The sequence below is a fragment of the Patiria miniata genome, unplaced genomic scaffold, assembly GCF_015706575.1.
Source record: "Patiria miniata isolate m_02_andy unplaced genomic scaffold, ASM1570657v1 HiC_scaffold_7, whole genome shotgun sequence".
NCBI lineage: Eukaryota > Metazoa > Echinodermata > Asteroidea > Valvatida > Asterinidae > Patiria > Patiria miniata.
The window spans coordinates 47,269,452-47,286,218 of NW_024037074.1; the positions used below are offsets into that span (position 1 = coordinate 47,269,452).

General features: G+C 41.5%; 1 protein-coding gene across 1 annotated transcript in view; it reads left to right on the forward strand.

Annotated features, from left to right (window-relative positions):
- LOC119745239 (corticotropin-releasing factor receptor 2-like) overlaps positions 1-16,767 on the forward strand; it is a 44,967-nt gene that overhangs the window by 20,681 nt on the left and 7,519 nt on the right. Inside the window, exons 2-6 of the mRNA XM_038221463.1 lie at positions 2,483-2,849; positions 8,150-8,251; positions 8,867-8,955; positions 9,261-9,373; positions 15,157-15,337. Coding sequence (XP_038077391.1) covers positions 2,483-2,849; positions 8,150-8,251; positions 8,867-8,955; positions 9,261-9,373; positions 15,157-15,337 — 852 coding nt within the window. The remainder of the gene's footprint in view (positions 1-2,482; positions 2,850-8,149; positions 8,252-8,866; positions 8,956-9,260; positions 9,374-15,156; positions 15,338-16,767) is intronic.

The following is a 16,767-nucleotide window of genomic DNA, read 5'->3' on the forward strand; positions in this document are numbered from 1 at the left end:
TACCTTGCTGGACTGTTAGTGAATGACAGTGTAAAGCATCCTGTAAAATCATGGCACCTGGTATACTGTCATTTTCAAGAAATGTGGTATTTCTGTATCAATTTCCAACGCTGATCGGCCGATCAGCGTTGGAAACAACTGGCTTTTTTTTTTAAATACTGGTCCCAATTGACCATCGCACTTGTTTGCAATCGATTACAAACATATGAACGGGTACGAGCCAGCTAGACTGGTTCCCTTACCTTACAATTCCCCAATGTATGTAAACTGCTCTGTTTCTTCTTATATGGAGTCAGGGAACCAGACTACAGGAAAATGATCGTTTTTCTTGGTTTTTATAGCATTTTCGAACCCAAAACCTAAAAAATGTCAGTGTAACTATATTTGCTATATATTTCCAACCCCCCAATTCCATCCATTTCTGAATATTACAGCAAAAGCAAATGATGTATATTCCCTTTAACATTTCTAATGATGAACTTGTAATGCCAAAATGATTCAATGAGGGGGCGTAGTCACAATGAGTGATGCAATTATTTCGCATCAACATAGCAGAATAAATCCTTGGCATATCCAGAGAATATCATCTTGTAATGTCAAAATGATTTAACGAGGGGGCGTACTCACATGAGTGATGCAATTCTCTCGCATCAAAATCGCAGAATAAATCCTCGGAATTTCCAGAGCTCTCGATTCACCTGGGAAGACTCATTCTGATGTCTGGTGTTTTTTTTTATACAATTGTGAAAAAGTATACGATTACTTATTTCAATGATTCCATTTCTGATCTGATATGCGACCGAGTTCAAGTTAACGTTGGATCAGCCAGTTCAGTCTTAAACCCATATTCATGTCCTAAATCGAAAGCCCGAACATACAAGCCCAATCCCGCATCAGTTTATGTTTGGTTTATAGTTTTGTAAAATGTTAGACTAGGTGTACAAATATGTTGCCAGATAGGCCTACTTTCCCTCAGCCCCATTTGTAAATCCCCCTCCAACTTTCCTATTATACTGTTCTAGAAATGGTGGTAAAACTTACGGAGTCACTAAAATATATCTCTTCATGCCTCCCTAATGATCGATGTCTCCCCAATATTAAACAATAATGATTAGAAAGTGTCTCATAGTGTACCATTCATTAATTATGTAAGACTTTATAACTATACTAACCTTCATAGATTCATGGACGTAACTTTTCCTGCACAGGTAGAATTAATACACCTGTGGTCACAGTTGTTTTTTTTTTGGTTTTGTTTGATAATATGCCTTGACTTATTTTCCTTAAGCCCAATGACAATATTTAATTGAACTACAAAGCTATGACAGAATTTCTTATTGGTGAATACTAACAGCATTTCCACTCACAGTATACCAGCCTTAGCGTCCCTGGTTCCCTACAGATTAATTGCCAATCAGGGAACGAACATGAGGAACATTATAATAACGCCATATAGCGTCTTTTATGTGTTTAACGAATGCGACTCGGCTCCGGCTCGAACATGACGATGTTGTGCATGCCGTAAAAAGCTAATAAAGCAGGTGGAGAGAGTACTGCATGCATTCGCACTTTCTCCCACAATTACATGTATTGCCAAAAAAACGCCCGGGCAGCATTCCCATCAAAACACGTCCCCAGGGTCCCCGCGGCGAGGGCCTAACGCCATTATGCCTGGCTGCGCACCATTGAATTTGCCCGGGCGCGAGTATGTATATCCGCCATCTCCTTGTCCCCAGAGCCTGAAGCCCTCCAACGTTCCCGGTCGGCGATTGATATATTCCCATCTCTGTTCTGTTTATAGCATCCCCGAGTATATATCCTGCATCTTGTTGCCCTCAAATTTACTCAGTATATATTTTCCAAGGGCCCACTCCAACTTGCCAAGTGCATCCGCGCACTTGTTGGCGACAACACAGCTCACTCCCTGAGCTGAACATGGAAGGGAAAAAAATAAGATCACATAAACGCAACGGGCTCTTTTCTCGCATCGCAGTTTTTTCCCCAACCTTTTTTTTTGGACATATGTTTGATATGCAAAGATCTTGCACTTGAGATCGACCTTCTGCAGCGTCTCTAGACGGTGTACTAACACATGCCACGTTTTTTCATCATCTGGCCGAGTGTAATTTAGTCTCCCAGTCGGTGCCAAGTCAGCTCAAGAATTTCGCTCGAGAGAGTTCTTTAAATTTGAACAAGACGGGGGCTTTCACCCTTTCCCCCACTGGCTCGTCCCATCTACGTCTTTCCCCCATGTTTATTACAGCCACAAGTGGTTGTCTGAGTATATATACCCACACACCTCGGAAAGGCGCTGAACTTATTGATCACGGCCAGGCCAGAAAGTTCCCGATCATCCTTAGCTTAAGTCAACTTGATCTCGTTTAAAGCGAACGGAACGGGCGACATATGGGGACCCAAATTGGCTTTTCTCGGCTGACACGTCGGAGCGCTCCTCACGGCTCGGATTTAATGTGTCTGTAAGACAAGCTGTCGACATCCCATCCGCCACATCACGGTGTCCTCATTTTCACTCTGGTTTTCTCACATCATCATCTTCTTCGTCACCTTTCACAATCAGGCCGTACCACTGCCGCCGCAGGATGCTGCCACCGCATCCCCCGCAGTGACCACGGAGTACACGGAGTTCGCCACAGTACTATACGGCACGGAGGAGGCGCTGACGGAGCTGCAAGGCACGACCTGGGAGGACGGCACGAGGCCGGCCAGCTGGCAGGCCGGCGGTGGGGACGGTTCCTTATTCAACTTCTTCAACATGGCTAATTTTAGCTTGGAGAACTACCTGTGTGACTTCACGTACCGGGAACTCACCTCGGAGCTTCGACAAACAGGCAAGATTAATGTTTCCTTCCTTTTCCCTTTTTTTTTAGAGAGGTAATTTATAAACTGATTTGACTTCATTTCTATTTCCATCAGAAAAAAACATGCTTGAAACTGATACGAAAGCAGAATCATGACGGAGAAAGGTGTTCAAGATAATGCGTTGGTAGAAATAAGAATGGTATACGATTATTTTTCTTGGTGAGACAGCAAAGATCAAGTTTGTTTGGGGAGAAAGTTGAAGATTTTTTCCCGACTTAAATAGAGTATCGAGACGACGCAGTGCGGTTTTTGTTTCGGTTTGCTCTGATTGAATTTCCAAGTTAAGACTTTAAATTTTCAAAAGGTCGAACTTGTTTGAGCCTGTCCATGGATTTTTTTCCTGTTGCGGTTTCGTAAATTTGTCTCGCCGTTCCAATTTCTTAATTTTGCCAATTTCGTGATAGCCTCAGGTGGCATTTTATAAATACCAACATCTCAAACGTCCTTTTCTGTTTATGAGAAAAATCTGTTTTGAAATTACACAGTTTCACCTTTTGTGATTATATATTGATGATCTTACTGAGGAAATAACATCGACCCCCAAGATGGGCACTATTTTCCGATTTTATACTTCCCTGTTCTTCAGCACCTACATTGACAACGAAATTTGTTTTCATTTCGTGTCAACAAAATATCTAGTTACATTTATTGCTACCGAAAAAATAAATATTAAATTTGTCAATTTCGACATGTGCGCGATTCCCGGAAGCCATAATATTTCTAAGTTTCAGTTTTGTGTCCAGTTCCCGTCTAAACTGACAAAACCTTCTTAATCAAAAAAAAAAAGAAGAAAAAGAAAACAGACTGGAAAAATAGAAGCATTCACGTCACCAGAGTCAATCCTGTGGGAGTAAGCGGCTCGTTTTAAACGTGCCGGCGCTCCGCGTGCCCAGTCTCTTCCCCACAAAGAGACGCGAATAATGCTAGTTTCCGAATGTTCCTGCCTTTGTACTCCTGAACAAAAAGAGGAGCGTTTTTGTGTGCCGACAATACCAGACCGATCATTTCAATATTTTCGTCCGGATGTCGGGTGTCCTGTGTCGTCCCGTATATTTTCCCACCATCCTGTTTTGCAATAAAATTTCCTTACTTATATTTATGTTATACCGCCACATGAAAACAAAATATACAATATATTCGACAATATATACATGGACTACCAGGCTCATATAATACAAGAGTCATATAGCTGTTGTTGCTAATATTTGTCAAAATATTTGTCACTGTTTTCTTTTAATATAGACAGAGAAAAGAATCTTGTTGGGATTGTAAAGATGCGCAGTGAGCGAAAAGTAGCAGACTGTTTTTGAAACGCGATGCCGTGGATATCTCGTCTCGATTTCTATGTATTTCTGAGCTTTTGAAGGATATCTTTTGCCTGAGGCCTTAAAATTGATATTCGTAATAATTGTGGTGGGGTGGTTTTATTTTTGGTTTGAATTCCCCTTTCACCTCTACCTCCGAAAAAGAACCCAAACAAACCAACAAACACCCCAACCAACCAACCAACAAACAAACAAACAGAAACGAGGGAAATCAACTAAAGTCCGTCAAGCCCCGTGTTATTTATAACCTATATTTAAAAAAACATATCGTTTTACTCTCGAACTATTTTTAAATAGTCAACGATAAAATGTTGATCTTGATTTTAAAAAAAGTCTCGGTTTGTACTGAAAAGTGTCGAAGTCGCGTTGCTTTTGTGTTTCCTTTGCTGCTGCTAACATTTTGTGTTTGAAGAAAAATAGCAACTAGCCAATCTAATTATTGATTGAAAACCGAAACCACGGAGGCATGTAAATGATCAACCGATGCTTGCCTTTTATGAATAATGGATGATATAATTCAATTTAGCTGTTCCACTTATTGGCGTAAATTGGATCCGATTTCGCGGTTTTCTAATCACGCGGGTGTTATCACACACGCCTTGAAGGCTGAACATCAAAGGAGGAGGCTTACCCTTGAGATAGATCCTGCAGACAGTAATTTGTCCAAATGAGGTCACAACGAGGTCAGTGATGCTCGTATCGTTAATTGATTGATCAGAAACCTCTACTTGTTAACACCCCCAGGACAAAATTGTTTGTCAAGGGGAAAGGCGCACTGAATGGTCTCACGCCCATTGCGTGAATAGTCAGGCTCCCATACCAGTTGCTGCGCTCGTTTGACAGTCACGAGCGTGCGTAGGTTACTACGCCTCAGGCTCCGTACTTGGTTACATTTTGTACCTGCTAGTACTTTGGGCGCCAAAATGCAAATCCCGCGCTGTTTGTTTGAATGACGAACGTGCGCAATGGTCGCATTCTGCGCGTCGCGTGGTTTATTCAAGCCGCGAGCGCCAGTGGTCGTTCGTGACAAGGTAAAAGAGGTCTCGTTTTCCCGGGCCGGGGCGGGTTTGGGCCGCGCATGAGGCGGGCATCTTGTTGTTCAGGCCTCGGCGCGACACCTCCTTATTAGCCACATCGAAGCCACGACAAACAGCATGCATGTCCCCCAGGCCGGAGAGGATCTTGTCGAGTAGCGAGCTCAAACAGCAAGAGGAAAATATACGCATTGTCGCCCTTTGCTCAGGGTCCGAATACGAAATGTAATAAAACAAAATCTCCATGTGTAAGTGTGAAACTTGGCCTTCCATATGCCCAGCATAGTGATTATTGGACAGAAGAACTGCCTTTGTGAAGCACTCGAACACTCTCCAAAGTAGTGTAGGGTGTCACAATTGGCATTAATGATATGCAAATAACTAAAGAGAGTGTTGCCGTCGTTGGATGATTGATGGATTAAATGCATTTATGACGAATTAACGAGATGTTACGTGGTGTTCGCCATAAAAAAACCCTTTATGACCGGCATAATCATAAACATTTTACCAAATGAAATTATGTTAAAGTTAGATGCAATTTCGCATTAAATATTTGTCCCATATTGATTTTCTTCACGGTTATACCTAATGTGGAATATCTGAGCTCCATTGGCATTATTTGGATTCACTTTAATTTTTAGAAAATCTCTCTTCCTAAGTTATTAGTGTTAACACTAATTGATTCCTTAGATCTCTCTACTCGTATGGACCCTGGATTCATCGGAATGTATCCCCCAAAAAAAACTAGTTACATCAGTGACTGAGTGGAGTTAAGTTGCCAAAGTACAGATGAAACTAGGTCCAGCTTTATAAATAAGATCGCGTCATCCTCCGTTCCACGGTTACCTCCCAAATAAGACAGCATTAAAGGGCTGTAGCTAGGCACTGGAAATTGACAGCTCATCGAAATAAGAACTTAACAAGTTCATAAGCGAGTATCGGTCGGGTGAGTCGGATGGTTGAGTTGGTAGGGGTAAAAATGAGATGGATGACAGCTGAGCAGACTGTGTAAATCTGTACGATATTAGCCCCTTTTTTCCATCTCCAAAGAGACCTTTAAGACGAGCTTGCCCGAACCGTTATACTGCGGCCCAATTGCCATCATCCATTATGGCAGGGTGTGTAATAACTACACGCGCGCTGCATGTTTACATCGCTGAGGAATCTGCTAGCTTCCAGGCCGACCTTCCACTTGACGAATCGCGGACAGGCGGCGATTGTTTATCGCATATAATCCCTCCATTCGGCCATGGTGATGGAAATAATTATAAACTCACGGGGAACCTCCTCAAAACAAAGGCAGCGAATCTGACGTGAATTCTACGTCATCGAGTCTCGACAGCTTAATTTTTTTTTTGAAAATAGACCTTATGCAGGAGTGTGGCTAGTGTTTGTGACCCTTGATCAGAGGGTCAGGGGTTCGAATCTAGCTGCTGGCCATATATTGTGTCCTTTGGCAGGCCACTTTATCCTCACTTGCCTCTCTCCATCCGCTGAATCCGGAAATAAACGCCGGCCTGCTGGGCAATATTGGCTCGAGACAGGCTTGATTTTACTTTATAAGCGTTAAGGCGGGGTCAGATGGCCAATGAATTTATATTGCTGGGATAGGCACGAGGAAACCTTTTGTGTTTTTATTGATACTGAATAAAAATAACAATTTACAACATCTGAGACACCTGCAACTCGTAAGGCCTAATATACAGAGGAATTCCTAGTGCTGCCAGTAAACAGACAAGAGTCGTGTCCTAATAATACTAATGTGCTTATATAATAGCGCTTTATACCAACGGTCTCAAAGCGCTTTACAATTATCGTTCATCAGGCCATGAGACCATTTTTTTGCAGCAGCTCAAGATCAGCGCATTCTGGTCTCTACCTTCACAGGTATCCATTTATACCCCTGGGTGGAGAGAGGCAATTGTAGTAAAGTGTCTTGCCCAAAGACACAAACAACATGTTCCTTATCAGGGTTCGAACCCACGTACCACGGCATGTGAGTCGAACGCCGTAACCATTCGACCACAGCGCTCCACCTAATCCTCCCCACTAATGATTAACAAATGAAAATCAAATCATACCAATTCATTTCATTTGAACATTATTGAATGGGTGAGGTGGAACTAGTGAAGGCATGTTCCGCGGCCATCAATCTAAATTGACACGGGATGAGCCAAGTCCGACGTGTTTATTCTGTTAAACTTGTCGATGTGAAGCACGTACCGCGTGTTAAATTCGTGTTCCCCTTGCGGTCATGTTTCTATGATGTAGAATAATTGTCAGGATAAAAGAAAGATTGCAAACGTTAAAATTTTACAGAGACATTACTAACGTGGAAGCAGCGGCAATAATGATCCGAGTAAGACATGTTCTTTCTTATTCGTCATTTACATCAACTTTACCAAATTCACATGTTTTAGACCAGATGGTTTACGATTTCAGGTGCGTTTTAGGGCTCTCTTCGGCACAGTGTGTACACAGAAAGTGAACTATAGCATGAAGGGGTACCATAAAAGGGTAAGCCTCGATTTGAAAATACAGCCGCCATTTAAACAATGGTCTCGATTTTAAGCATGCCGTCACTTTTGTATCGCAATGTCTATAGATATGTATAACCCAAACTGGAAACATAAGGGTTGTGTGTAATGGTACCTTTGTACCCAGAAATGTTTTTCTAACTTGTCTCAAACGAACAATGTTGGCGAATGTTATATTAAATGATGGCCGTTCCGTGCAAGTATATAGAAAATAATTACAAAGTCATTGAACGAAACATGTGCATCACGTATTGTTTTAAGGATTCGTCACCTCTAAACCTGAAAACATATTACTTAAAAATAAGTTTACAATCTTTTAACAAATGTGTCTTTATTTGTCGTAATTTTCTTATCGGTCATTTATTGTTTGCAGGTGCCAAGTTCTGTAACGTCTCGCACGATGGTATTCTGTGTTGGCCGCCGACGACCGTAGGGCACAACGCGAGCATTCCTTGCCCCTTTTTCAACTCCTCTTGTAAGTCACCAATCTTTCGACCCCGATCTGCAAAAAAAATATATTTTGTCACAATTTGTTGTCTTAATTTGTGGGAAATTTAAAAGCATGGCTATAGTAAAGAACAAATCATTATCTAAAATCGGATAGTGTCATTAAACCTTTTTTTTTTACCTAAATACGACATCAGGAAATTGTAGGCGCCAATAAACTCCCGTTACGTTATGTCGATATTAACTTACCTACTTCTTGCAAAAAGAGCTTAAATAATCGATTAGTTTTTGTTTTAAAAAACTTCGAATTCGAATTCTTTGAATCGAAATTTCTTGGGTTTTTTTTCTGGATTGTTTGTTTGCTTGTTTAATGGGGTGTTTGTTTGGTTGTTTGTTGGGGTGTTTGTTTGTTTGTTTGTTTTTACAGGGCTTACCCTTGACATACATCTTTTCAACAAGTAACTGCCATATGCGAAAACATAGCTCAACGTTTGCAATGAATCGGCACAATATGAACACTTCTCGGCAACAAATACACTTGGCCTTCAATTGTAGGCTGTGTACGCCATACGAAAGAAGACGAAGAAGCAACAACAAATACCTCAGATGTAATAATTAACTTGTTTTGTTCCAATTTTACCAGCTGTCAGAGCCCACAGACTGTGCACGGAGACGGGCAAGTGGGCCAAGTGGACGGACTATGGTGAATGTCTCAGGACTTACAGTCCTCCAGTAAGTCTAAGACTGTCAGCAAGTGAAAAGGACTTCTGTTCGTCTTCATTATCCAGAACATTAATCCCAGTTTTGTAGAAATTAACATACTTTCCAAAGTTTTGCTATTCGACGTCATTGAAGTATCTAGAAACAGGGCTCCAAAAAGAAGACGTTTCAAATAACAGTCCTCTTAGTCTACTTGTTTGAAACTGGTTTTTTTTTTTTAATCAGGCATAGATCAGCAGTCAAAACGATATTTTAACATTGTCATGACTGTTTTGATTGCAAGTACTCTTTTTCATCGCGTTCCACTTTTCCCCCAGACCATTCCAGTCCCTCTGTTCACCAATCAGGCCATGCCCTATGTCTGGCTGTTTGGCTGCGTCCTGTCCCTCATCTTCCTTGTCATCACGCTCTTCATCTTCTGCTACTTCAAGTAAGTCATTTGCCTTAGAAAAAAGGTCTTGCTTATTGATTAAGACCGAGATTGTTTGGCCATCTAATTTTGTTGATGTATCCAAAGAGCACTTTAGTTTAGCTCTGTGGTCTTGTCAGACTTTGAAAATGACCCCCTGGCTTGTATAGTCGACTAGACTACAGTCCAGCATTACAATTTGCTCCGTATTGGCGCGTTTATTTATAGTTGACTCCGCGTGTTCTTCAACACTTTTCTGCACTCTAAAACCTCCTGGGTCAAATTGACCCCGAATCTAAATCCAAATTTGCTCAGTCCTTTCCCGGGTCAAAACTGACACTAATTCTCTGAGTCAAAATGACCTATAAAATATATCTTTTGACCCCAAGAAGGTAATTTTTGACCCGGAAAAGGACTGAGCAGGTCTGGATTCAGACTCCGGCTTAATCTGACCCAGGACTTTTTGAAGCGTGGTATGCAATGGATCGTAATGTTTAATCATAATGGGAACCAGCCTCTTGTAGAACTGGTTCCAGTCTCCTCTTTTCGAAGTCGAATAAAGTGGGGGAACCCGAGCCAGACTGCTTAGTGTTCTGCAATCTGTTTGCATACAAGTGTCGTATGGTTTTTACCACCCAGCTTGTAACTTAAAAAAAATCAAACCTAACAGAGTTGTCCTAGGAGAAATTATTGTGTCGTTGCACCTACGTCCATTCATGAACTGGCCTGTTTTGCAGGTTGAGCTACAATAGAACCGTTAATCACCCCTCAGAAATCTCTGAAGATGTCGCGCAGTGGAATTAGGTGTCGTCTTTTTTTTAAGGAGAGTGACAAAAGACTTGAACTTATTTCTGTCGAGAATGCTCGGGAGAAATACAGACACGTAGGACATCTATTTATCTGCTTGTTTGTTCGCGGTGAAGCACGCGGTGAAGCTCGCTGTTATTGTGGCGGGCTTTTCCGGACGGTTTTGGCGCCAAGAGAATTTTTGCGCCGCGGGAAACGGCACAACCCGTTCACACACACGCCACACTAATAACATAGCCTATTTTAATTAATTGGCTTTTGCGGCAACGCTGCTATGTCGCAAACACAATTTCTCTATACTCTGGGACAAATAATTTCCCTTGTTAAAAAGTATTTCCCAACTGTCTCGCTATATCTTTAAAGCAAAATTCCTGGTGGTCGTTGTGTTTTGAAACGGAAATGTTTCAAGCAATTCTTTTAAAAAGTAATGGGGGAAAAGACATTTTTAGGTGTTTCGACACATATATTTGTTGTCAGATACCATGAAAAAAATTTGCAAGCGAAGGCTTCGGACAACTCTGTTAATAACGAGGCATTTCAGCCTCTGCGCAGTTCATCCAATGTTATAACTAGAGTATTGATATCTAGAGTACTGATATCACGCTACACAACTCCATCTCGGGAGCATACCTATTATCAATAAAGAGATTTTCCTCATTAGAACGATACCCCGTTGTGTGACGAACAGTGCGGAAATCAATATCCCCGGACCGTGAGACAACACCTTATGTGGGCCACCGTGCCGTCCCAATTTCATGCCCCCGATAGCAAAAAGATTGGATGAAGGAGACACCAAATCGTCCCTATACGGTGCCGCGTGCACGCAGAGTGACAACTAGCATGGATCATATCATTCGTGTAGACCGCTGTCTAATTAAAAAGTCTGCACGCTATAGCAATCAAAGCATTATGGGAGTTGTGATGTAGGCAATTTGATACTTACTTAAAAAGCCTTCTGGGAAAAAACTAGGCAAGCCTAGTCGGGCCGGACCGGAAAGCCGCAAAGATGAGCATTATTACGTAGTCAGTCAGTGACTCGGGGAGTCAGTCAGTCAGTTACTTTGTGACGCAGTCCGTCAGTGACTAAGTCAAAATACCTCAACAGTCAAAAGACCGGCCTTTCGGGTAGAGCAAAATTATCGGCCAAAGAGTTCAAGCTGTATTTGTAAAGATGGCATGCGCTTATATCTAATAAACTGAAATTTTTAATGAGATTATAACGAGATAATATCCCGCCATAATTTGGCGCCTTTGTTACATGGGAGCAATCACTGCCCAGGGGGCGGCAAACTTGTTTTTACAAAACTGTTGTCACGTTCCCGTTTTTTTCCCCGACATATGGCGTTGCTAATCACATGCTCGGTTAATTTTTGATCTGGATGTTCTTACCGACGGCTCATTTCAAAGGCTAACAGCCCGGCCTAAGGCACGTTTTCCCCTCCCACACTTTCGCAATCCTGTCGGGGTTTGCTATAAGTTAGTCTGTCTCCAAGCCTGGGTGTTTGTCGTCACATACCATCATCATCAGTCATGCTTTGGAATGGTTGCAATATTTCTCTTTGAAGACGGCCGTTTGATGTTCAATAATCTGACACGCTACGCTGTCACACTTTGTGTTTGTGTACCCCGATACATACTTGCCAGTATGTGGAGAAGGAGTATAGACACACGGAGCAACGAAACCATTCCTTGAGGCCTCAAGTCTCATTTTTTTAACACGAATTTCGTTATTTTTACTAATTGGACCACGAGCAATCGATCTAGCCTATTTGCCACATTAACATTTTACCTCTAAATATTAGGAGCTAAGGCATTAGGAAATGTCTACCTAATTCCACGTCTCTCAAAGGTATCACTTTTGGCGCTAAGGTGGTTGGAAACTTGAAATACGATGCAAATGCTCCCTCGTAATCGTTCGCTCCATGGGTCCCTGCTGTACATTGTGACACGCGCGACCATTAAAAACTAGCGACTAGACATAAGCTAGACTAGACATTATATTAGAGTCGGCTGTAGGGCTACACTTTTCGTCTGAATAGCTTGGGTTCGATGAATATTTCAACTTTGGTTAACATACTTCTTGATCGAACTTGGTCATTGATATTTGAAGAATGTCTATGTCTACATTATCTTATTAAATAGTTGTACCGTTTAATCTTTCTTGAAAGTCTCGTGTGTGTTTTCCAGGACGTTCATTTACAAGTACTTAACTTTTTTTCCTCGATTTTTTTTTCACATTTCGTCCAAACTTGGCTTTTTTCATGCCCCTCATTTGCATACAAACTCAATCTCACTCTTGCCATTTGAAAGCAAACGGATCGCATGCTTTCAGGCGGCAGTAAGTTGCCTTTTACCAAATAGTTCAGCCTTCGGGCGGAAGGAGAAGAATTCCTGAAGGCAGAAGAACGCTGAATAAGAAATCGCCGATCCAACCTGATTACTTGCCTGCTGAAAATTGAATTACTGACAACCCTAGAAGCCTTTTCTTGAAACGGAATTGCTCCCACTGGCGTAATGGTACCTTAATTGGTGTTCTGCTTGTTAAGGACCACCATTATGCGTGGTAGCATGCAAATCAACAACAGGTTTTATGTGGATTTTGCAGTATGGAAAGGTCGATTAACGTTCCTTTAAAAACAAAACTATCTGCTAGGACTCCGACAACTTTAACCACAAAAATTACTAACGCCTTTTTTTAGAACCTTCAATTTTTACTTATTTGATAACTGAAACTTACCGTTGGTATACATGCATAGCCTATATTAAACGAATAAACAAAATACAAAATGAATTGCAATAACTGATCTTTAAAACATTTTATTTAAATTAATCTTTAATACAAATGTACAACATGAAGCTCATTGTTATCTTTCCGCGAGCCGCTTGGAGTGAATTACAATAATCATTTGGGCTTGTTAGCTCAGACTGGATCAAATTATCGTCTGGCAGCCATCGATATGTGCTTTAGGAGTTCTCCGCAAGTCCCAGCGGTGTCTTCACTGGGCCTTTATTGACTTTTTCTTCGCCTGGTGGATGCAAACCTCGCTATTATGCTTGAGCCTGAGCAATGAAGCATGGCATCTAATAGATAACACATGTCGGTTGCCTTTCGTTTTCTCCCGTAAAATTGTTCGTGTGTCCTGACAGAAAAGAGTCGCGCGAGCTAATGCTTGTAAGATTATACCCGCATTAGAGGTGTGAAAGTTGCCTAAGCCGCCTTGATATTTAAGCATGTTCTCTCCTTTCTGAGGTCGTTGCAGGATGATGACGCATTTCGGGGGAAAGACATCTTTCTCACCGATAAGCACGAGAATTTATTTGTGGTGTACCTGTTCAGGGTTGAGAAGTCCTTCCACTGCACATGCGCACCTTTCCTTGCTTTGAAAGGACGCGATCGTCGTGATCATGTCAAAGCCACGCCCCACTCACGCTTATGGCGCGCAACGCAATTGAAAAAATTCACTATCCTTGAATGCTCACAAACCAGAGAAGATCGCTATAGTTGTGTGCCCACGACTGATACGACGTTTAATTGTCCTTCCATTTTTCACATTTTAGCACTTATTGCATAGTTTTGTGCACGGGCCTTGTTATTATATACAGTGCAGTGCTGTCCAAATTATGATAATTAGTCGCATTTCAAGCCTTGCGGACGATATTCGCATCTTCGTGCCTGTTGAACGAAGTCAAAACCTCTCCCGAGAAGGCACATCCATGTGTCATGCATGTAGACATGCACTTAAGTCTACATACTCCTCGGTTTATCACATTATCAGCTCCACACACACTTCTGCCTTAAACAGGTGTCCGTGCTACCAGGTGGCCTCCTGCACGTGACATACTGTACTATTTTTAATGGATCTGTTCCACTTTCGTATCGATTTGTTACAGATAGCGCAAAAGCCTCAGAGTTAAACATTCACTTTTCCTCATATTTTTTTAGTCATGCTATGAAATCTACTCAATTCATCATAGGGTTGAAATAATTATTTGTAAATCTATTGGCCTGTTTTTATAATGAAGACGTCAATTGAAAAGTTCTTTTTCGATTTATAAAAGAATTTGCTCAGTTCACTTCACACAGCATATTTGCTTAGCAAAAAAAACCCAGGTTACCAGCCAAAGTGCTCTGCAGTATAATTGTCTGTATACTGGTGCTCAGCTGATTTGGTTGAGTGCATAAATAGGCTAAGTGACATTTGGGGCACATTTTGAGCGAATTGGGGCGCTCTATATGCTTTACAAACATCCGGTTCAGATTGGCCCCGGTCAGATTGTTCTACTTAGCTCAACTCTTTTCCGGGTCAAAAATAACACTTTGCCGGGTTAAAATTACACCGAAAACGGTCATTTTGACCCGACAAATTTTCATTTTGACCTGGAACCTAGTTGAGGCTATAATAGAAACAGGATTCCAGGCCAATCTGACCCGGGTATTTTTTTAAAGTGTTGTGAAGATATATTGGGGTCCAAATAGACAAGACTCAAAAGGTAATTGACGTAAGTTTACATGTTGCTTTTCTCTTATTAGAAATATATACATGTACGTATACATTACTACAACTATTGTAAATGGTTACTGCATCAATGAACCTTTTTACCCCGAAGTCGCGTCATAACATCGCACCCATTTGGACATTATGAAATTCAAACCCATTGGTTGTTTTGCGCATGCCTTAGTGAAGATATAATTAGGCCATTGAACGGTCACACATGAGGGTTAGTATCTATAAGGTAAAAGAGACCAGTTTTAATACAACCAAGACATGTTGGTTAGTATTCTGACCAATATAGATTGGTTGAAAAGCAAAACGTTTCAGATTGGTTATTTTAACCAATATATTGGTTGGACACAATATCTACCAACCACATTGGTTGAATTTGACCAATATATTGGTTATTTCAACCAATCTGTTTTTAGGGTATACGAGTCAAAATTTCATATGACACCGGATTATTTTGATACAGTGGCTCTTGTTGTTGTTTTTCGACGGCAGGTCCCTACAGTGCACGCGTATCAACATCCACAAGAACCTGGCCGTGTCCTTCATACTGAAGTACATCTGCATGATCGTCATGCTGCAGCCCTTACTGACCGGACCTAACTCCATGGATGAATATTACGTGGGCGAGAGTGGTGAGCCCTACCCCAAGACAAAGGACACCTCGGAACACGCGGTGAGTCCCATAGGGGAACTACTTTTCTCTGAGAAAAACTGTGTTGGCCTCAGATAGCTGTGTTTAGAAGTGAAACTAAGTTAGGCACAGTTTGACTTTATTTGACTGTAATTATTTTGATAGGCAAAATCGTCTATCTTCGTTCCTATTCAAAATATAGAAGAAACCTATGTGGTGAATTGTTTTCACTTTAGGTTTCTTTTTTAGAAAGAGAATGTAGTTATACAAAGAAAAATAAAATTGCGAAGCAATCCCTTCAATTACAATGTAATTTCAAGTCAAGTGCGCGTTTACAAGCTTATGTTATGAAAAACGCCACCAAGCGTCTCATGACCCCCGCGCATTTCGAATTTCCAGTGCCCGGAAAATAATTCGAGACCCTTTTTCTCCGGAAAACTTAGTCAAAACTGATCAGGTACAATTTCCACATGTTAACGTTAAAGGGGCATTACGTCCTGTAGTGCGCCCAATTGGGATGCAAAACGCGTTTAAAACCAAACATGTTCATTGGAAAGAGCATTTAAAAGTAGGAGATAAACATCACACAACCACTCTTTAAGAACTGGGCGCTTTTGTGTTATTCTTGCAAAAACGAAATTCAGGGGTCAACATTTTGATTCTCAAAAATGGAGCTGTTGGGTGCTAGTCGTGAATCCTGCCGCACATGTTCCACCAGTGCATTGCATTTTGCGGACGTGCTACAAACGTTATTTGTGTATTGGTGCTGTATGTATTATGTGTCACACGCCCCAAAACGAGTACTGTACATTGAATGGACACGGCTGGAAAAACGTATGCGTGTGCCACAAAATGCCCGCCGCGTCAGAAGTAAATCAACCTGGGGTTTTATTTTGTCTTTTCTCGGGAATGGTAATAAGTTAGGTTAGTTTCCTTTCAACCAGCCCTTTGAAATAGGATAAGTCAACAAGCCAAAACAACAAATTTTCGGGGATTTCATGGTGCCGAAATGTCCCTTTAATCCACGCCGTTTTTTGTTTTTTTGTTTTTTTAAAGTACTTGCAGAAAGCCATCTCAAAACCCCTTTTTAATATTTTTGGTTTTACCAAAGATTTATATGTTGAATGTGAAGGCCCAGTGCTTTACATTGTCTATCTTTAAAGGGTAACAACCACTATACTGTTGTTTCAATTGAAGACGCGGCACCGCTAGAAAAACCTACAGAGCTATCCCACAGTTATAAATAGCTCCCTGGTCCCGCCTCGGCATGTTGTACCAACGACCAATTAGCTATTAAGACGGTGCCTCGTCTCAAGTCCAAATAAATCGTTCGTCCTTATCGTCTTTACGGGCACGGCACGTACACTGGCGACCGCGGTATGGCAGTGCTAGTCACGCCGCACGAGCGCCCACGCTAAACGGACCGTGACCTGGTCCCTAGAGTCGGTAAAAATGGTTCCGTGCTGTTACGC